This window comes from Pogona vitticeps, chromosome 13 (genome assembly GCF_051106095.1).
Source record: "Pogona vitticeps strain Pit_001003342236 chromosome 13, PviZW2.1, whole genome shotgun sequence".
Taxonomy (NCBI): Eukaryota; Metazoa; Chordata; class Lepidosauria; order Squamata; family Agamidae; genus Pogona; species Pogona vitticeps.
In genome coordinates, this window is record NC_135795.1 from 4,550,270 (window position 1) to 4,572,565 (window position 22,296).

Genomic DNA, 22,296 nt, shown 5'->3' on the forward strand with positions numbered 1-22,296 from the left:
GAAATCTTGCAGGACTCTAAAGCCCTGTTTTTTTTTTTAATTGCTTTTGTTCTTACTTGACTCGCATGTTTGTAGCCCTCGGTGCGATGTTTAAGGATCCCCAAGAGGGCACTCAAATCACACTCAAAAGCAAAATACAGAAGGAAGGCTTTCAAAGCAAAGACAAACCAGATTTAATAAAAGGTCGCAGCGAGGATCCTAGTCAACGGCAGTTGGCTTTCACAAAACGCGTCGGTCCTCTGCTAGAACCAGGTTGAAGCATCAGGAGGTCCCCCGCGGAAGGTTGGCAGGTTTATTTTCAAAGGAGTAAAAGCCTCCGATCAGCCAGCGTTGCGGGAGAGAAAAACGTTCCAGTTGCGTTCCAGAGCTTTGGGCTTCTCTCTGGACTTGGGGAGCACAAAGCTGCTGCTGGCTAGCCGTTGCCACAAAAAAGGTCTTCCTCCTTCAAATCAGAGACCGGAAGCCTTCCTTCTCAAGACTACAGTGGTGCCTCGCTTAACGACGACAAACATCGTAAAGCAAAAACAAAAAAACCCATTGAAACACATTGAAACCCGTTGCGATCCCAAAACAATTGTCGTTAAGCGAATTCATCGTAATGCAGGGCAGTCGTAAAGTGAGGCACCACTGTACATCTCTCTGCAAAACTCCGGGCGGCAGGGGCCACTGGCCATTGGGCCTGGGGGATTTGGGGAACTGTAGTCCGAAAAGGAAAGGTTGACAGGCGCAGCTCTGAATTACTTAGAGGTGGACAAACCTATTCCATGCTTGAAGCCAATTTTCATGTGAAGATGTATTTAGATTCCCAAGAGGTAAGTGGAGAGCAGAAAATTACCCTCTCCTTCCTACATGAGAGGAGTAAGCTCTTCTGGGGTCTTTTTCTAACACGACTAACTGTCTCCCTCGGGTCCTGATCTCTGTGTAACTTCTCTTGACTGCTTTTCCTAAATCAGGGGTTCTGTGTAGCTCTGCTCTAGTTCTTCGCTCAGATCCTGCTTGGTTGCTGCTTCACAACAGCGCCCTCCTGCATCTTAGATTTAAGGGCTGGTTGCTCATCTGGACAAGGCTGGTTCTGAGCTCAAAGAGGCCCGGATGCAAGGGGGGGGGCCCTACCATGAGGCAGACTGAGGTGGCTATCACAAGCAGCAGATGGCCCGGGGCAACCACAACGTTTGGAGGCAACTGAACTGACTGGACTGTACAAGTAGCACATCTGAAGCTATCCCACTGTTCGCAGGTGTAAGAGCTCCGGGTGGCTTTTGCACATGGTGGAGTTCGGCTAGTGACTCCAGTGCCATGGGGGCCATGAATCCACTCCGGGTTTTCGTCCAGGCTTCCCAGGAGGTAACCAGGGTGCTGAACCCTGCACCTTAAAATAGGTTCAGCACCATGGACAGCTCCTCTGATGTTCAGGATAAAACCCTGAGCAGATTTACCACCCCCATAACATGGGAGTCACTAGCCTCCACGGGGCTGAGAGTGCCACGCTGTCCTTTTGCCTCTGGCAGCCGATAGTCATGAGACAGCCCTGGGCTTCAGCAGGGGCACTTCATGCAGACTCCCTCCTATACTAGGATCTTCTCTGCTCCTCTGGACTTCACTTGAGGCCAGCCAGTTGCCATTTTGCATTTCCCATAATGCTTTTGCAAATGTTGATGTAACATAAGTCCAGCGCCTCGTAGGGAAAGTTGAACAGCAATCTGTAGCTGCCTGATTGATCGGTCGATTGTGTGTTGTCAAGTCAGTTCTGATTTGTGGCAACTCTTTCTATAGCTCTCAAGGTGATTTATCAATTCCCTTCCTTTGGCAGTGCTCTTGGGACTACATTGCTCACCCAGGGCTACCTAGGCTGGCTCTTCTTCTAAGAGGCACAGTGGGGAATCAAACTCCCAACCACTGGCCCCACAGCTAGGGACTCCTACCCACTGAGTTATCCAGACAGTTACCCACTAGCAAAGGGGTAGGGGCAGAAATTAGAGTTGTTCCTCTGTTTTGGGCCTACAACTCACGTAATCTCACAGGCAGCCTGAGGCACAAGGCATGAATGAGTCCTGGTGGGCTTCCACTGCAGTCGTCTAGTGTATAAATTATGAAATAAAAGCACGGATCCTGCTGGTTGTAAACTTTTCCATGAGACAACAGCTGCAGGAGAAATGGATGATTTGATTCTCTCCCAGGAAAGACAAATCAGTAATCTTACTTTGAAAGCTAGCACTAACAATGAAATCAGCAAGGCGGGTGGAAAAGAACTCCTCTCAGAGTTGAAGTGACATGGCTGATTTGGGCTCAAGAAGTGGGAGCCCATTGAACCTTGAGCTGGACTCTGTTAGGAAGTGCTCACTGGTGAGTCGTTCTGACTCTGAGGATTGTGAGGGTTTTTTTTTTCAAAGTGCCGGCCCCCAAAAACCAGCTTGTGTGCTGGTTTGGTTTTGCTGCCCTCTAGTGGCGAGGGAAGAGTAGAGCTGATCCAGCAGAAAGACAAAGTGAAGACAAGAGCCTCAAAACGAGTTTTGCAAATGATTCTTTGTCATGGCTAGAACTAGGCTGGAGGACCCACGGCTCTGCCCCCAGGGCGCCAACATTCAGAGGGCACCGAAATCTTGAGGAGAATGACTGACAAAGGTTCCGAAAATAAATGGTGGCTTTTCCCAGCCCTGCTCAGAACAGGTCAACGGCACTTTGAGCGGTGGGAAAACACCTCGTTCTGACACCCCTCGGCACCAACCTCGTTAATTGGCTGTTAATCTAACAGTCCTCCAGACAGAGGAAATAGCTCTTTGGGACGACACCACCCCAGAATTCCACAGGAGCTGTGAGTGATGTCTGTGGGATTATGGGACCTGTAGTCCAGAAAAGTTAACTTTTCTCATCCTTGGGATTGATTCAAGGTCTCTGCTGAAAGGGTGGGAGAGAATGGCAGGTTTCTAAGCTTGCCTTGTGAAGTGGCAAACCGAGAGCGGGGAATTTCACACCCGGGACGGGGAAACTGTGGACCTCCAGCTGTTACGAGACTCCAGCGCCCACCAACAGAGCCAGTTGGGTGCGAGATTGTGCGAACTATCGTCCAAAACAGAAACATGTATAATGATCTTGGAGCTGCAGAGGTCGAAGGGAACCTATAGATCATCCAGCCCAGCGGGGAATCGAACTCCCAACCTTTGGCTTCTCAGCCAGAGACCTAAGCTACTAAACGTCCATGCTCTTCGGGGGGGCACCTGTTTCCCCTTTCTGGTTTACACAACCAGATGCTAAAACATCCAGTGTGGGAGGGGAGGGCACCGAAGAGTGAGAAACAGCCCAGGAAGAAAATAAGGAAGTCAAAGTTAGGATTTAAATAAGCAGTAGCTGCACCATATCTTTTGGTAACTGCTAGGATCTCCATGATTGCAAACATTTTCTGCAAAGTTTTTTTTTAAGAGAAAGACTTTTGAACCTTAGGACTTTGTAGACTAAGACAAGCGGGTCGGATCCAGACGTGGACACCCTCTTAGAGCACAAAGCAAGGAAAAAATTGAAGGCTTTTTCGGCCGCCAAGCATCCTGTTTTATATTTGCCCTGTCTCACAGGCTGGGACGAGTCCTGCGAGATTTTGCCAGGCGTTGCATTTTTCCCCCACCTGACTTTGCAGCCATTAAAGCCTGGAAGCACAATAAGTGTGTGTGGGGGGGGTGTTTTCCTGTCCATTCGTTCTGATGGCTCCTCAGATGCAAGCATGAGATCGTTCAAGAGGGTGGGCAATCTGCTACTTCTGAGCCGGTGCAAGCGCAGGAGGCAAAAATAAATCCGAGGACTTCTTTCAGCCCTCCTGCCTAGCAGCTTTCAATTAGACATCTCAGCAACTGTGCCTTGCGTGACCCAACGCAACAGGACTTGGCAAAGGAGGGCTGGTAGCTTTGCAGTGGGGCTTGTGGTGGTCAAGACATCACCTTGAAGCCCAGTGAAGGTGATCTTCCTCCAAGGTTAGGAATCTTTACCTTTTTTCCCCTCCCCCCTGCAGCTTTCTCCTTCATAATGGTACTAACAACCCCATCTTCCACTGCAGCTCTGGGCTTTCTCAATTTTTTTTTCTGTGCCTCTGGGTTGGGGTGCACCTTTCGCACCCACCTCCCTGGCCTGCACACTCTTTTCATCAAGACGTTGATACCAACGTCTTTCCTCTCCTTTTTCAGCCCCGCTGGGCAGGGCTCCGCCCCCTCACCTGTGACCCCGCCTCCTTTGTGCGGGGTTCCATCACGGTTGGAACCAGAGGAGCTGGAAATGCTCACTGTGGGTGCACAAAGGAGGAGGAGGGGAACCCCAGAAACCACCCATCTCCCTTGCTGGTTTAGATCTGTAGACTTGGAAGTTGCCCACTGGAGGCCTTCTGGACTACAGTTCCCAACAGCTCTAGACAATGGTGAAGAATTATGGGAATTGTTGTCCAACAGCATCAGGAGAGCCAAGCTGAATCCACCCTTGCAACATACAGACATCACAACTACAGTGGTGCCTCACTTAACGACGATAATCCATTTCAGGAAAATTGCCGTTAAGCGAAAACATCGTAAAGCGAAATAAAAAACACATTGAAACACATTGAAACCCGTTCAATGCGTTCTAATGGGGTAAAAACTCACCGTCCAGCGAAGATCCTCCATACGGCGGCCATTTTCGTTGCCTATATAGCGAGGAATCCGTCCCTAAACACAGCGGGAAGCTATTTTAATTACCTGGCGGCCATTTTGAAACCGCCAATCAGCTGTTAGAAAGCAGAGAACCGATCATCGCAAAGCGAAATTCTCCCATTTAGACCATCATTTAGATCATCGTAAAGCGGATTAATCGTAATGCGGGGCAATCGTAAAGCGAGGCACCACTGTACACAATATTAAAGCCTTTGAGTTCTCTGCGTCTTCTCCTGTCCTAAACCTGTCTCTTTAGTTACCAGAGGGAAGAGGGAGTTTTCTCCTAATTTTCACATGCACTCATGCATTATATGGCAACTAGCCAGTGGGAAAGGCTTTGTGGTATTCCCACAGGTGAGTTGTGTTACAGGAACTCTCAAAAAGGCCAGAAAGCCAAGAGTCATTTAGTCTTCCTTCTTAGCCTACTCCTTAGCAATGTAAAACGATGAGGATGAAGGCCGAGAGAGGTTCGCCAAGTGTGTCTATACTGCAGTTACATTCGTTTGAGGCCAGTTGAACTATCACAGCTGAATTTCAAGGAAATCCAAGGACAGGTTGTAGTCTAGTGGGGTAGTTACGTTTCTCTCCTAGAAGGCTTAGAAGGGAGCAGCAGCTCTTGAAGTGGTATCAAACTGATATAATTGTGGGGAGGATGTGTCATGTCGGGGTTTTTTTTGAATGCCAGCTCCCAGAATTCTCCACACCTACAGCCACTTAAATTTTGCTCACCTGGAGAAAGGCCTAGCTTGAACGCTTCGTGGCCTAGCTTTTTTTAACCTTCCTGTTAAAAAAGGAAGCCGTCCCCGGGCTCAGCTAGCCCTGGGGTGGCTTCCCTTTTTTAACAAGAGGCTACTAGCGGTTCGAAAGCATGCAAATGCAAGTAGATAAATAGGGACCACCTTGGTGGGAAGGTCACAGCGTTCATTGTCTAAGTCGTACTGGCCATTTGGCCACGGAAGATTGTCTTTGGACAAAACGCTGGCTCTATGGCGTGGAAATGGGGATGAGCACCGCCCCCTAGAGTCGAACACGACTGGACAAAAATTGTCAAGGGGAACCTTTACCTTTACTTTATACCTGAGCTAAACCATGAAGGCTTCAGGCTAGGCCTTTCTCCAGGTGAGCAAAATTCAGGTGTCTTTAGGTGTGAGTCTGTCAGGTGGAGCTGGAGTCTTAAAAATCCAAATGGCTCATCCCTTCCTTCTCCCGGTGTGGCATCACTGGTTTAGACAGAATGTAGAAACTACGAGTTATCAACCGCTACAGCTTATTGATCCATATCAACGTATTGGTCCTTGTTGAAGCCTGTGTGCGCACTGGGAAAGTGCTGTGTTGTTCCTCACAGCTTCTGCTTAGCCTGATTTCTCACTCATGACCTGGAGCTTGGAAAAATTGCTTTTTTAAAAAAATATACAGTTCCCCACATCCCCTTGGAGGCTGAAAAGGCCATTTTTCCAACCTCTGAAATGGCCGTTTCAGTGAATGACTGATGTTTCGTTCTCAAGGGGGACTCGGGCACCCCCTCCCACTGCCTCTCCTTTGCTTAACCAAGCTCTGCGTGTTACAGACATGTCCCTGGAAGAGGTCCGTGCCTTCGAGACACAGATGCATGTGGCCACAAACAAAAACTTCAGCAGCCAGGAACCCTAGCGTACCCCACCTGGCCAGGACTCCCGTCTTGTATGTACCTTCCTGTTTTGATTTTGCTTGTCATTTCCTGAAATCCTGAGACCCGCCTGCCTACGTCCCTGTTCTGCCTTCCCTGACGCTTGAGGCAAAACCTATCCGTGGGAGCAGCAGTGGGATGGGTGTTTGGGGGAATTCCCCCCCCCCCGAAGAATCTGGGAACACTTTCCTGCGAGTCTCTTGTTTTGTTAAATTCAGATGAGTTTGGCATCTGAATTATGCATCGCTCTCAACTCAGAAGGCCTTCAGAAATGACAGAAAGCGGTGCTGGTGCATTAGAGGGGGAAAGTCTCCAGAATTCAGTGATAGACCATTAATTCTAATAGAATAATTCCAATATTCACTTGCCCAACAAGGGATTCAAAGGGGCTTGGTTATCCTGCTTCTTTTCGTACAGGGGAAGCTTGGTGGACAAAGCTCGTTTTAGTCATGGCCAACTTGACCTTCATGGCCACCTTGACCTTAGGAATATGCTCAAGAGAAGACATATGGTTAAAGACACACACACACACACACACACACACAGAGAGAGAGAGAGAGAGAGAGAGAGAGAGAGAGAGAGAGAGAGAGAGACTTGTCATGACACACATTCCCATGCAGTGACATTTTGAAGCTGCAACTCTTGAGGTCCCCCTTTCTGTGCTTCCAAAAATCTAGAGCCTTCCTGCTATAGAGAGCACCCTTTGAGGCGCCGATGCACACACATGCATGGAGACACCCACCCACCGGTTCTGTCTCGTGAGGCCTCCAAAGCTGTGGTTGCCTCCCCACATTTGGGGTGGGAGCGTTCCCAAGCAACCCGCGACCAGGGCCCATCAAGAGGTCTACAAAGCCGGTCCATCTCCAGATGGCTCGCATTCCCTGCCGGAGTCTGCTGGCTCCTTCCAAACCGTGTAGGAGGCTGGGTTTTAAAATCAGAAAAGTTGGCAGCCCTTTACAGGCTGCTGGTGGTTTATTATACACAAAGCGGGTCTTGTCGTATAGAGAGATGTTTGTGGTGTTGCTTTGGCAGCCTATGTTGCTTAGAGACGTGCGGGAACTCTGGAAGTTTATTCCAAAGTTGCTGCAACGTGTGAGCAGGGACGAGCTTTTCCCTGGCCTCGCGTGGGCCTCCTAGGCATCACCCAACGGCTGAAACCCGTGCATACAGGATTCATGAGTGTACCTGCCGAGGATGACAAGTGTGACCGTGTGTCATCTTTTAGAAAGAAGAGTCCTCAATCTGAAAGACAACCAGATGGCACTCCTCTTTTCAAAAGCATGCCTTTAATTTGACGAGCTGTCTGGTCCAAGTTGGATTTAAACGTAGTGACCCAGAAGGAGGGAAATCTGCTTTGCAACCATACCTAAAAATTGTGCACGTGCAACTGAATGGAAATCAGTGTCCTCCCTCAATGTCCTTTTGGTGATCCATATTAACTCATCCCCAGGTTTTGGCCCTGTTAGAGCAGTTCTGTGCATTAAAATGAACTCCGGAACAGCTGCATCTTGGGCCACAGATGTCATGCGAACCCCTATCTCCCAATGCTGGTTGCGTAATGTTGGCTAGCACACGGAGGAGCCGAAGTGGCACCTTTTCCCTTGATGTGCCAGCTGTGTGGAAACACAGGAAGGTGCTTTACACAAGAGAGATGGTTGATTCTGGTGGCTCATCTTTCTCTGTAACAAATAAGGCTTTTTCAGATTTCGCAAAATGTCTTCCCCATCCTGAGGTTGGTGTGTACAGCCATGTGTTGTCTCTGTGTGTATCAGGGGGAGGGATGTTGAAATGGCCGTCTTGCGTGTCTCCAGGTGCAAGACTGCCATTCAGAGTTTCCTGAGGATGATTTATCCAGGGACCAGATCTTCCTGGCGCCATTGGCTTTCCTCATTGTTCCGCATGGAAAGCCTAGCTCTGTTTGCAGAGACCGAATCAGAACCACTTTGTCTGAAGTGGTAGAGAGACCGAGCGTGTGGTCTGCCCCGAAACCACCTCCTGAGATTTAGATGTGAGGAGAAGGCAGCTGGGTGGGAGGGTATATGAACCTGGGCCCTTTTGCAAACTCCGCTCCACCAGATCCGTGATGGATTTCGGTATGGTCATGGAGACGGACCCGAAAATGTTACCTAGGCTACATAGTTGTAGGATGTCGAATGGCTACCGCTTTCAGTCGTCATGGCTCCATCCTATGGAATTCTGGGACTGGTAGTTTGGTGAAAGATTTCGAATTCTTTGCAAGGAAGTATACTCAAACTCTCTCCACAGCTTCAGCCGAGGTGTTGGCGTGCCTTGCCGAACTACAATTCCCAGGATTCCATTGGATGGAGCCATGAAGAGTCAAAAGAGATACAGTGGTGCCTCGCTTAACGATTGCTTCGTATAACGAAAAATTCACTTAACGATGGCTTTTTCGGAGTGATCTTGTGCTTCACTTAACGATTTTCCCTATGGGCGATTTTCGCTTAACGATTTTGGGACCATGCTTCACTTAACGATGACAGTTTTAGGTCCCCTTGTTTCGCTTAACGTTTTTTTTTTACAGCCCCGTTTTTGCTATTTTTAAAATATTCTAAAATGTTTAAAAAATGTTTAAAATGCTTGGAATCGTTAGTGCACCTAATAAAACCTTCGTGAACTTAATTTGGCTTTGTTCTGAGTCTTTTTGAATTTTTTGTGAATTTTTTTCCCCCCATTGAAATAGACTTCAATGCATTTCAATGGGTTTCGCTTAACGTTTTTTCCTATGGGGATTTTCGCTTAAGGATGGTAATCCGTTCCATTTGGAACGGATTATCCGGTTTTCAGTGCATCTCTATGGGAAATGGTGTTTCGCTTAACAATGTTTTCACATAGCGATGTTTTTTTTGGAACCAATTAAAATCGTTAAGCGAGGCACCACTGTATTGTGGTAAAGTAGCACCGGCTGACCACGCACACAGAGAATGTCACACCCCACTGTGGACATTCCTCGAGGACAGTGTGGACCCTAACGAAAGTCCTCTGGCTTGTCCCCCACAGGGATGACGATGGACGAGGTGCGTCAGTACGAGAGGAAAACACAGGAGGCCACCAATGAGATTGTCGGGGTGCCCACCATCTCCCTCAACGACGAGCGCCTGCCCCCAAGCACCCAGAGTGCCCCCTCCAGCGCCCCCTCCACGCCGCTCAGCGGGGACGCGCCGGACTTCCTGTGCGTGCCCAAGGACAGGCCCCGGAAGAAATCGGCTCCGGAGATGCTCTCCCTGCCTGTGCTGAGGGAGCGTGCCAACGCCGAATGACGGTTCGCTCTGGAGGATTCGCTCTCCAACGCCCTCGTCGATTTGCTCCTAAAGGAGACGCGCAGGCAGCCATTTGTTTCCACAGAACGACACCAACCTGGCTTGTATTTGGGTTTTTTTAAAATATTCAAGGGCCTCCTTGACTCACAGCTGCTCCTGAAACGGGGCAGTTCACGTCCATCGAACTAAGGAAAACTTGCATCCGAAGAACCACTTCCCCAGATTTGGGAACTGACTCGGAAAGACGTGGTTCCAACCTTTTATTCCTGCTGCTTTCCCTCCGAGCATCTTAAGACTTAACGGCTTCCTCCTGGGGAGTCCCTTTGCCAGGAGGGGCCTTTGCAACGGATAGGCGACTCGAGTCGGTACTGCAGTAAAACCTTTCCCCGTTCCAAGCTGCGCCCAGCCAGAAAAAGAGGTTGCAGTGAAGGGGCAGCGCCCGCATGGATTCCCGTTCCCTCTGCTCGCCTCTCAAGGGCCCACGCACAGCTGGCGCAGAGACACCAGGGAGAATCACATTATGGACATTGACCGATGTAATAGGACTGTTTGATGTTAGGGGATGCTGAGACCAGCCAGCCTGCAAATCAGATGGGCTTCTGACTTCTCCATTCAAGGGGAATTCTCAGGACGTGACTCAACTGGGATTCCCAGCATTCTCTGGCAAACACGATGGCTGTTAGTGAAGTGGTGTAAAACATGTATATTTGTAACACAGACAAGAGAAAGGAGATTCCAGGTCTCCTGGAGATACCTGGAATTGGTGCAGAGGTTCATGGGAGTCTCAAAGGAACCAAGGAGATGCGGTTCTTTGAGAAACTCCCTCTGAACAGCTTAACCAGCGGTGAGACTACCTGGCCCATGCTTCCTTGAGACCCCCAAGGACGCTTGCTATTCCCAGGCCCCATCCGTCAGGAGCGGTGTCCTTCTTGGAAGTTCGATGTAATGGTAACAGAGGACCACGTGGAGGTGGGGAAAACTCCTTTAAATTGTAGTTTTTTTCTGCTGCAGCTACCAAGGGCCTCCCTGGGAGAATTTCTGGGATTTGCAGTCCCTAAAGAAAGGAAAATCCCATGTCTAATTCTTTTTCTTTGCAATGGTTTACTATTTTTCAGGAAGCCCTGTCTTTGATCCAAATCTCATCTGTCTTTTGGCTTGCACCCATAGTCGGTGTCAGCCAAGATCCAGCACCGAAGATCCAGTGTCTTTGTTTTCCATTAAGTTCTGTGCTGGGACAGCAGAGGTGAATAAATACTGGTAGACTTAAGAGGGCTGAAAGTCAGCCCTGTGAACTTGGGGAGGACTTCGGCTGAGCTGGGAAAAGCTACGTCTTTGGACTTAACAGCTCTCAGGATCTCGCAGCCCAAACAGCTGAGGGATTCTGAGGATGGCAAGTTTAAAAATGTAATTTTTCCGAGCCTGGTTCGCTCTGCTCTAGACTAGCTCTCCACAAACCAGGCAAAGTTCTTGGCTCCACGGATATTCCTCTGCATACCTGGGATGTAGCAATACCAAGCTGGACAGGGGATCCTCATGTCTATGAAGTTAGAACTTCAACTGTTTTTTTTAAAAAAAATCAGTAGCCAATTAAATCATTTGGCCATGGAGATTTCACATTGCCCACCAGTGCATAACTGAACATTCTCTACCTAAAACCTCTCCAATTTGGATGTGTCTGAAGTCAAGATCCTAGTTCTCATGGCTGCAGAGAGCAGCTCAGAAGTATTGTAAAATATTGCATTTGCCTCTTCTGAGTTGGGATTTGCCCATTTTGGCTTTAGAAATTAAAGTTCAGCAGGACTTTTCAGCACATACCTGTATGGGTAAAATTCCTTCCTTCCTTCCTTCCTTCCTTCCTTCCTTCCTTCCTTCCTTCCTTCCTTCCTTCCTTCCTTCCTTCCTTCCTTCCTTCCTTCCTTCCTTCCTTCCTTCCTTCCTTCCTTCCTTCCTTCCTTCCTTCCTTCCTTCCTTCCTTCCTTCCTTCCTTCCTTCCTTCCTCCTTCCTTCCTTCCTTCCTTCCTTCCTTCCTTCCTTCCTTCCTTCCTTCCTTCCTTCCTTCCTTCCTTCCTTCCTTCCTTCCTTCCTTCCTTCCTTCCTTCCTTCCTTCCTTCCTTCCTTCCTTCCTTCCTTCCTTCCTTCCTTCCTTCCTTCCTTCCTTCCTTCCTTCCTTCCTTCCTTCCTTCCTTCCTTCCTTCCTTCCTTCCTTCCTTCCTTCCTTCCTTCCTTCCTTCCTTCCTTCCTTCCTTCTTCCTTCCTTCCTTCCTTCCTTCCTTCCTTCCTTCCTTCCTTCCTTCCTTCCTTCCTTCCTTCCTTCCTTCCTTCCTTCCTTCCTTCCTTCCTTCCTTCCTTCCTTCCTTCCTTCCTTCCTTCCTTCCTTCCTTCACAAGCAGGGATGTTCGTAAGCCAAGGTACCACTGTACATCCCTCTGGGATAGCAAGTCATTCTTCAGTAGCAGCCTGTCCCCCTAACCAGCAACCGGGAGGTGGATGAGAACCCCAGGACATCAACACTTTTAAATGAATTGGATCTTCCTTTTGGGTCCTCGGGAAGCTTCGCCAGGATCCTAGAAAGTCCGCCCTTTCCCCTGGTCCCCCTTCGTTCTTTCCTGATCCTTCCATCTCTCGGAAGTGACGGCTGGCACCCCTTCTCCTCCTCTGTGCCTTGGGATTGGGGGGGCATCCCGCATTCACAAGCAGTAGCCTGCAAAGGTTCGCACCTTGGAGGCAGATGGCATCGGGACCCGTTGCCAGAGGCCAGAGCAAAGCACACACCGGCCTCGTGGCCAACTCTCCTCCCATCACCAGCGTCCAGTTTGCCTTGAAAACCAGACCACCACTCCTGCTGGGATGTTTTTTGGGGGGGGGGGGGCTGCTGGGTTGGTGTCCTTGACTCCTCAGATGTCAACCTCTGGTCTTAATGTGGTTTCTGACCTCCTCAGTACAAGCACAGTTGGATTTGCACTGTTCTTCTCCTTTTGCTTCCTGCACAGAAATATTTTGCTGCTTTGGCTGTTGATTGATCTAGTTATGGGGGGATTGGGTTTCTCCCCCTCTTCTGCTGCTACAGTTAGTTTCTAATTGCACGCCCCCAAAATGTCTGGGTGCCCCTTGATGGAAGCCCAACGGGCCAAGGAAACCAAGCAGAGATTTTGACAAAATGGTACTCGGAAAGCACGCGTGGCGCTCATTCGAGGAAGAGGGATCCAAGCGAGATGCTTTTGCGGGAACCGCTTGAGGTCCAAGAAAGTCAAAAATTGGTCTGACGTCCTGCCTGCCTGCCATCCTGCCCCAGATTTACCCAGCCTGACAAGAGAAAGGGGGGAAAAAAAACTCAGGCAGATAAGCAGAGAGACAGAGCCTCTGGGGATGTCAGTTTTACCTGTCAATCTGCAGACTTGTCCACACCTTTTGTGCCTCCTGAAATGAGGATGAACATCACCCCATCAGTTCTCTCTCTCTGTCAGATTTGGAGAGAAATGCATAACATCAGAAAACTCCCATTTCAGCTGTCCAAGGTGGGTTTCTACTGGTTTCTTCATCTGGTGAATAAGCATCGGCACAACAGAATGAGGTGGGGGGGCAAAACTCTGTAAATAATTTGTGACTTATGTAGCAGCAGCGCTGTAAATTGTAGCTTTTTTTAAAATGGAGCGATCAAGGCCATTTCTGATGGAAGATTTCGTTGCGATTGTGGGGTCAACTCAACGTCTTGTGGCCATCGTCATGGATGTTTTGTTCCTCACTGACACTCGCATGATGCTTTTTCCGCCATGGAGTTTAAGGCATTGCAAGTCTGGTTTCTGGTTTCTCCACCTTTTTTTCCCTAAGAGCTCATCACGACATCCCTGTGAAATGGCCTTAGGGCCAATCTGCACAAGAGGTTCAGCTTAAATGCAGACATAGGAGGTAAAAGATGTTTGCCCTCGTACAAGCTTTCTTCACCTTGATGTACAATAGAACCTACTTATTAATGGGATTCACGCTGATTCACTCATCCACGGTCTAAAAATATTAAAAGAAAAACCCCCAAAATACATATTTCTAATGACGCCATTACCAGAAATGCCCACCAGAGGGAGCCAGAGCTCATGCTGTGCATAGTACCGTATTTTTCCGTGTATAAGATGCCCCATCTATAAGACGCCCCCCACTTTTCTAATCCAAAATTAAGAAAAATAAGTGGGTCTTAGGAAGTGTAGGGGGAAAGGGATCAAAGCACTGCAGGATCGCTTTGATCCCTGCTTTTCCCCTCCACTTGTTTTTGTTCTCAGCTTACTTCCGTGTATAAGACGACCCTCAATTTTTAGTCTAAAGATTTTAGACAAAAGTATAGTCTTGTACACGGAAAAATATGGCACGTTTGCATAGGGTTCATCTTAGGCACAGGTGGGTCAGCGCACCTCTCTAGAAGTGGTTGAACTACAATTCCCAGTATTCTCTACCATTAGCTTTGCTGCCAAGGGCTGCTGGACACTGTAATCCAAAAGCTTCTTCAGGGCCACATCTTCCCCTATATCTGATCTAATTAATGGGCGTATGACAGACAGCCCTCCACATTTTTGGCTTACATAAGGCAAATCGTCTCCAAAGCTTCAAAAAATATATTTTTAAAAGCAACAAGTGACTGTTCCAGGGGACCAAAGATTAGTTACTTCACATGATATTTAGACATTTAAAAAAAGGAATTATTTTCTTTTTCGTTATTCAAGAGTAACCCTAACAATTCCTTTAATGTGTTTTTCAAAAATTGCTACTGGCTTGTGGTACACCTAAATAACAAGGCTAGGCATGCCCTGTGACTACGAAACTATTTGAAAACTAGTTAGCTGTGCAATTTAAAAAGGAGGGAAGTTGGCCCTTGTTATGTTACCACTATCATATGATAATGTTATGCCTTCGGTATTGGAAAAAGGGATGAATAGAAGCTAACATCAGGAAGCATTGCAATAAATAACTCCTTTTTAAAAGTTACCTTCAAATTTCACTACATCTGAAAAGGGTCAAATTGGGTCAGGCTATTTTAATTCATCTCAGCTGGTAAAACGGGCATCATGCAGCAACTAAAATACTGCAAAATCCATGAAACTTTTTTTCCCCCATGGGTCAGATGAGAGTTTTACATTAAATACAAAATGATTTCTGGCACCACCTACCGCTGACGGGAAAATGGTTTTAAGAACCTGTCCTCTTAGATGATAATTTTATTATGCCAAAAGTTTACTGGTCCTCTTTTTTTTGCCTTTGAAGAAACAGGTCAACCGTGACTGAGAATCAGGTAAAAACTGCTGTATGTGAAGTGATGGAAATAAAGTATTTTGAAAATTCTTTTAAAGTCCTGCCTTTTCTTCTGATTATGGCCTACATCATCATCATCATCTTAGAAGTGCAGAGCTGGAAGGGATTGTCAAGTTCAGCCCCTATCCAGGAGGCACAGTGGGGAATCGAACCCCCCAACCTCTGGCTCTACAACCACAGACCTAATCAACAGGCAATTTTTAATATCAAAACAATATTCTACATTAATAGTCACCTGTCAGCATAGAACAGGTATGGGCAAGAGGTCAGTTGCGATCTACTGGTAGATCCCTAGTTGACTTGAAGAGGATCCAGAGAATGCTTATTATTCCTTGCTTTAGAGAATTGAGTTTAACCAGGAGTGGGGTTTTCATATTATAAGACCTGGGGTCCTATTCAATTCTCATCCTGCAAATGAGTTTCTTGGCTTAGATGGCTTTGGCCTTAATTGAATAACTACTAAGTAAAGGTAAAGGTTGCCTTTGATATTTAGTCCAGTCATGTCCAACTCTAGGGCGCGGTGCCCATCTCCATTTCCAAGCCATAGAGCCAGTATTTGTCTGTAGACAGTTTCCGTGGTCACGTGGCCAGCGCGACTAGACACGGAATGCTGTTACCTTCCCACCGAGGTGGTACCTATTTATCTACTCACATTTTTACATGTTTTTGAACGGCTAGGTTGGCGGGAGCTGGGACAAGCGACGGGAGCTCACTCCGTCGCGTGGATTCGATCTTACGACTGCTTGGTCTTCTGACCCTGCAGCACAGAGGCTTCTGCAGTTTAACCCGCAGCAGCACCACACTATAGTAGTATAATAACTGCTACTAGCAGAAATAGATCTGCTGAAATCCGTGGGATTTCCGTAAGGGCTGAATTTGATTCTCTGGGAGAAGGAATTAGACTTAGACCTTTAAATTCAAATGAATGGGCCTAATACAATTGGTTGGCCCCAGCTCCATTAGGCCCATTAAATGAATGGGACTCACTAAGTCAAGACTTACGGAAATCCCACGGCTGCCAATGCAGGTGGGAATCGCCATTGGGTTGGTCCCGGTGACAACCGACACAGATCCTACATACCTACGGGTGGCCTTTCCTGGAATGGAGGACCGTTGTGTACTAGAAACTTTATTGGGGGTCTAGAATAACCTCCTACCAAGGAATTTTATACAGTATAACCTTAGATCTGATAATCTTAGAACTGCAGAGTTGGAAAGGGCCCCATGGATCATCCAGTCCAGCCCCATGTCAAGAAGGCACAGCGGGGGAATCGAACTCCCAACCTCTGGCTCCACAGCCAGAGACCTCAACCACTGAGCTCTCCAGCAGGAGGAGGGGAAGTCTGAGTCAACCCAGTTCCAGAGGCTCCGCCTCTTCTTTGCTCCCAAGATACCCATTAACCCTCTAAATCAGTGGTCCCCAACCTTGGGCCTCCAGATGTTCTTGGACTTCAACTCCCAGAAATCCTGGCCAGCAGAGGTGGTGGTGAAGGCTTCTGGGAGTTGCAGTCCAAGAACATCTGGAACCCCAAGGTTGGGGACCACTGCTCTTAAAGTACTGGAAGGTACCAGTGTGAATCTAGATGTGCCATTTCATACTGTGGTCTTTTTAGTTTATTTTTTTAAAATGATGTGCTGAAAACAAGGGATGCAGGATTTTACCTTGGAGGAACTCATAGCTTGGGACACTGATTTTCTTTTTTTTTTTCTTTTCCAAGGCTGTATCCAGATTTTGCCCCCTGCCACAGCCAGCATGCTTGGCTGTTTGGCAGATTCTGGAAGTAGCCGTCCCCAAAACTCACGCATTTCTAGGCTCTAGTTTAGTGGTCCCCAACCTCCGGATGTTCTTGGACTAAAATTCCCAGAAGCCTTCACCATGAACTGTGTTGGTCAGGATTTCTGGGAGTTGCAGTCCAATAGCGTCTGGGGACCCGGGTTTGAGAACTACCGCTCTAGCCCAATGCATACTGGACAGGGAGGAAGACCTATAGATAGGCACAGGAATCAAAATGAGTTTAAAATGAAGTTGTCCGATGGGAGCGTTCAAGTCAACAGCCCTTCTTAAAAGAGACAAGCATCTTTTAAGAATAAGCATGGACAAACCAGGCCCATTGACTTTCTTCAGTCTTTGGGCAGGAAGAAATGACACCTGTTAGGGTCACTGCCAATTTCCAATTCCTTTCATATAAAGCTTTTAATTCTGCTCGTCTTGCTCTTCTCCCTCCATCTCTCCAACATCCATTCCATCCCCAGGCTCCGCAAGCCCATGGAACACAACGTAATGGGAGTTGCAGTAGACGGGAGATTTGTTGGGATTGGTGTAAGCTTGCTCCGGTTTGAGGGAAGCGAAGGGGTTGGCCCCACAGCCCACGATCTGGGTCTCCAGCTCCATCAAGATCTTCAGGGAATTCTTCATTTCCTGCTCACTGGGGGGAAAAAAAAGAAAATCAGAGGGTTTCATTACGCCTTGGCAAACCATCAACCTCACATGAAGGTCCAAGGACGGAGATTTCCAGCAGAAATAGCCTGGGGCTTTGGGGAAATCATGAGATTTTGGCAGAGGTGGATGAAAACGTAACTTCTATGGTCTTGAAGAGCTGAGAAAATTTGAGGGCTACAAGCCCCAACATTCTGGGATTTGTAGTCCAAAAAAGTAACATACCTCAGCTCTCCTTGCAAGTAAGAAAAGAGAGGAGGGGAAAAAGGACTGGGGAGAGAGGAGAGGTGTCTTTTACCTGTACATGGTGAACATCGAGGGGATCTTATAGTCTCGTAGGAGTAGGATGGTAGGCAGCCAGCTCTCCATCAATTCAGGACAGGCATGGAACCCTACCATGAGAAGACCACAGAGGACACCAAATGATAACCGGTTATTGATTTTCATTTCATCAAATCGTAAAATAACTTTGTTAGAAAGGGACCTGTAAGGCCATCGACTTCAACCTCCTGCTCAAGGCGGGAATCCAAATCAAAGCAGATCAGACAGAGGGTGGTCCAATTGCCTCTTGCATGCCTCCAACGCTGGAGCGCTCGCCACCTCCCCTTGAGGTCATGGGTCCCATCGTTGTGCTGCTCTAGCAGTTAATCAGGTGAAATCTGGCTGTCGCTTGAGCCCATTATTATGCGTCCTGCACTGTGGGATGGTCAAGAATAGATCCTGCCCTTCCTCTGAATGACAGCCTTCCAAGTATTTGAAAAGTGCTGTCCTATCGCTCCTTTACGTACTGATTTAAGGTTTCATTCACACATTTGTTTGTTCCGTCCACATCATACTTGGTTGAGATCAAGGCAACCCATGGATGTGGTTTTCCTTTCTCCTCTTCTTCACTTTATCCTCACAAACCTCTGAGGTAGGGCCTAAAAATGGCTGGCCTTCTTCTCCCATGCTAGCTGCCCCGTTGGGTCAACTGCAAGCGAGCCTCTGCTTTTCCTCCTTCAAGGTGACCTTGTGATGCATAAAGCCAATCTTGGGATCCAGCCTTGAATCAGGCAGAGCCTCCTTTCACAGAGAAATTAGCATGTCGTCAGAGGTTTGGTCCAACCAGAGTTTGGAAGTGACTAGTTCCTTTGGGTAAGGAGTAATGCAACTGGTAGTTACGTTGTTTTTAAAATGCAATGAGCAGCACCAAAGTTACAGTGGTGCCTCGCAAGACGATGTTAATTCGTTCCACGAAAATCGCTGTCTTGCGAAAACATCGTCTTGCAAAATGAAGTTCCCCATTGGAATGCATCGAAATCTATTTAATGCGTTGCAAGGGGGGGAATTCTCGTCTTGCGAAAATCGCCTATAGGAAAACCGTTTTGCGAAGCGCGGACCCAGCTGTCAAAATCGTTGTCTTGCAAAAAACTGTCCGGAAAAAAAATGTCTTGCGAAGCACGGTCCGAAACATCATCTAGCGAAAATCGCCCATAGGGAAAACCATTTTGTGAAGCGCTATAGCGATCGCAAAAACCCATCGTCTTGCGAATTAACCGTTTTGTGAGGTAATCGCCTAGCGAGGCACCACTTACTTAGATGAAACAAGTAACATAGTTGCTTTCAAAAGTTACAGCAATTCACTGCATTTTAGAAACATTTCTAGAAAGCAGGCTCAGTGGGAAGTATTCTTCTGTCTCTCATCTTTTCCTACTTTTCATCAGCTGAATGAGAAACATATCAAGTTGCAATATCAGAACTTGTCACTAGAGGGAGCAAGGTATTATTTCCCTATATTTTCCTGGCCTGTCTGCATGAACAGGACACAATAAAACAGTGCAATGCAATCAAAGACTTGTGTGATTGGAGCAACCCTTTCGTTAGTTGCAACTTCTCAGCCTAGAAGTAATGACTGATGCAATTAGTTCCTTTTTAAACACAGCCTTTGAAGTTGTTGTGAATCTAACTTTCTCCTTAACGTGGTCACTCCCCAATGCATTCAGTGTGGGAGCTTTCTTAACACACACCCCCAACACATGACATAGGCCTGATCCGTCGGCTGATCTCCAGGACGGATCCAACCAACAATAGGAAAGCAACACTTGTGTAAATCCAGTTGATCCAGTAGGTCTACTCTGAGAAGGATTCGCGGTCGAATTTTAGCCTGGCCGATTGAAAGGCAGCAGCACAAGAACAGAAGTGGCACTTCTGTGGATCCCGCTCGTAAATCACACTCCTGCAGCGAAGGGCCTGGAGCTTCCCCAAGGGAATAGCGAAGGAGTTGTTGTTTGTGCAGCTGTCGGAGGGAAGGATTCCAAACTCGCTTGCGCGTCATAGCTGGGAAAAATGGCCTGCGGGCTAGGATCAGGACACCTGGAGACGGCCGTGTTTGGTGGGGCAGCAGGGTTGGAATCCAGCCCTAGAGGCAAAGCTCAGCTCGGCATTCTGCAAGCTTCAGGGGCCCATGTATTTTTTACAAGGACGTTTTACTGTCCTGCCACTAATAACTTAATACCTACAGAATGTCACGCAGAGAGCCGATGGAAGCATAGCCTTGCTCCCAAATAAGAACACCTTTGCACAGCCCTAGAACGAACGGCCATCCCATATATGCTCTCGGCGGGGTGCTTTATAAAAAGTTTCACATTGCCTTCGGAGGCACCCAGCAAGTAGGATTACAAAAAGCACCTGCCGTCCGCTATGATGGATGGAGTACAGATAGTTTATTCCTAAAAATGGAAACTCCGTAGAGAACGCCCAGCAAATACTACCGGTGCATGCCAACCTCCCATGAGCCCAGGTAACCCTCTTTCAAAGCCATCTAAAAGAGTGGCTGCGACCACAATAAAAGGAAGGCCCTCTTTTCCCCAATTACAAAGTTTGCCAAAAAATAATCAGGTTTTTTTTTAGGGTAGCATTATGGTAGTGAGATCTCAACAGACCCTGGGAAAACAGATTTATCCAGTCCAGAATGCCCAGCCAGAAACTGTCTGGCTAACACTCTGGCTTTGATCACAGCAAGAAATTTTTAGCTTCAAGTTTGCATACAGATTTAGTCCAGAAACGTGCAAAACCCTAAACAGTTTAGTCCAGTGGCTCTCAAACTGGGGTCCCCAGATGTTCTTGGACTGCAATTCCCAGAAGCCCTCACCACTCACTGTGCTGGCCAGGATTTCTGGGAATTGCAGTCCAAGAACATTTGGGGACACAAATTTGAGAACCAGTGGCTTAGTCAATAATTTAAGCTTTCTAGTGGTTAAAAACTGATTTTTTTTTTTTTTTGCCCAGTAGATGATGTAAATCTGCCTAATCTATTTATATTTGCTTGGATTCAAACCTGGCCCTTTGAACCCAATGCTAAGTTCTTGGCCAGCTACAAAACCCATCTTCTGATTAGCACTTATAAGAATTTCTAGAAATGGAACAGTTACTTTTGTGCACTATAACTCCCAAAGTAACCCACGGGGGGTGCTGGCTGGGAGATTTGGGAGTGTTAGATCATTTCTCCATTACACAGGTATAGCTCTACCTAGGATCTGTAGTGGTCTCAACCCCAGATGACCCTATGTTGCTTTTCCTCCCAGCCAAGCAGGGCTGGATTAAGGTTGAATAATCTGAGTTTTGCTCCAGGGTGCCAAATTTTAGAAGACACCAGAATCTAGAATCTACGGCCGATTGTCAGGAAACGGGAAAATAAATGCCGGCGCCTCCCACAATGCTCCCTTTCCATTTTCCGAAAGCTTAAATTTTCTTTGGAGGAGAACAACACATTCTCCTCTACCATTTTCCCGGGAAGCTCACACATGAAGTGGGTAGGAGATAATGCTTCTTGGCAAGGCACCTTAAAGGGAAATGACTTCTGAGTATTCTCTACCCAGAAAATCCTGAAAAGGATTGCCACATCTCAGAATTAACTCAACTGCGCCTAATTATTAGATTATTATTAGGTGTCTTGGGCTGGAGCAGATCATACGCAGCTTTCCAGCCCATTGTAAGACACAAATGAATGCTTGGGCCACAGTTAAACGTTCATTTGAGAGTTTTAATGGCTCCCCGCAGCTGCTTCACGGCTAACCAGCTAGTTAGGAAGAGCCACGCTAATGAGCTGATTAATCCTGTCAGCGCCTATCAAGTCTTTAGTGCTCAGCCTAATTCCAGTAATGGTGGATTCGGATAGCGCTGAACAGCTGACCAAAGACACTCCTCTTTCTCTCTCCCCAGGAGATGCCGGGACGCTGTCAAAAGCCACAGATAATATAGGTTTTCATAAATGCGAATAGAGGGGTACTAGATCAGATGACGCCTCCAGAAAGACAAATAAAGGTTAAATCAAGCCTGAACTCTTCCCTGGAGGTTAAAAACAAAGCAAAAACTAAATGATTACAGCGATCGTGCTTTGGACACATCATTACTTGCTGGAAGAGACAATAACGTTGGGAAAGGTTGAAGGCAACAGGAAAAGAGGAAGACTCAATATGAGATGGATTGGCTTCATAAAGGAAGCCACCGCCTAGAGCTTGCAAGAACTGAGCAGGACTGTTGAGGACAGGAGATTTTGGAGGTCACTGCTTCATAAGTGAGCTGGACACCATTCGATGGCACGGAAGAAATCAAAAGCGAAGCGTTGGCCGTAAAGCAAATTCCCAAATCCAGGCTGCGGTCGAAAACACAACGCAGGGCACGAGCTGTTGAGATCATGGATCTTTCCTGCTGGAATGTTGTTGCAAAGGAAGAAGATTTTGCAGACGTTTAAAAGGGGGTTGATCCAAGGATGCAATTACGTTAGATGGAACTCAGAGCAGCCCACAGACGCTCCAAGGAGTTGGAAAACTCTTTCTGTCCCCTATCTTAGAAAATAGAAATCCCTCCAAAAAAAATAAAAAATCAGGTTGTTTCCCCCAGGACACTTTTTTTTTTTCAACATCTTGTGTTTTAAAAAGACCTGCAATTTCAAACCAGGCACAATTGTTAAAATAT

At 47.3% G+C, this 22,296-nt stretch overlaps 2 protein-coding genes and 1 pseudogene across 3 annotated transcripts in view; 2 read left to right on the plus strand and 1 right to left on the minus strand.

Annotated features, from left to right (window-relative positions):
• The window catches only part of LOC110087134 (cytoplasmic phosphatidylinositol transfer protein 1), a 45,516-nt gene extending 36,231 nt beyond the window's left edge, over window positions 1-9,285 (plus strand). The window contains exon 10 of the mRNA XM_078381488.1: window positions 6,232-9,285. Coding sequence (XP_078237614.1) covers window positions 6,232-6,314 — 83 coding nt within the window. The 3' untranslated portion in view covers window positions 6,315-9,285. The remainder of the gene's footprint in view (window positions 1-6,231) is intronic.
• LOC144584715 (cytoplasmic phosphatidylinositol transfer protein 1 pseudogene) lies at window positions 6,218-14,933 on the plus strand (annotated as a pseudogene). Its single transcript, XR_013539141.1, has 2 exons — window positions 6,218-6,344; window positions 9,349-14,933. The product of XR_013539141.1 is annotated as a cytoplasmic phosphatidylinositol transfer protein 1 pseudogene (transcript).
• Window positions 12,469-22,296, minus strand: part of MSS51 (MSS51 mitochondrial translational activator) — a 31,016-nt gene continuing 21,188 nt past the window's right edge. Inside the window, exons 6-7 of the mRNA XM_020808572.3 lie at window positions 17,639-17,732; window positions 12,469-17,329 (exon numbers count right to left, since the gene is read on the minus strand). Of these exons, the coding sequence (XP_020664231.3) occupies window positions 17,098-17,329; window positions 17,639-17,732 (326 nt within the window). The 3' untranslated portion in view covers window positions 12,469-17,097. The remainder of the gene's footprint in view (window positions 17,330-17,638; window positions 17,733-22,296) is intronic.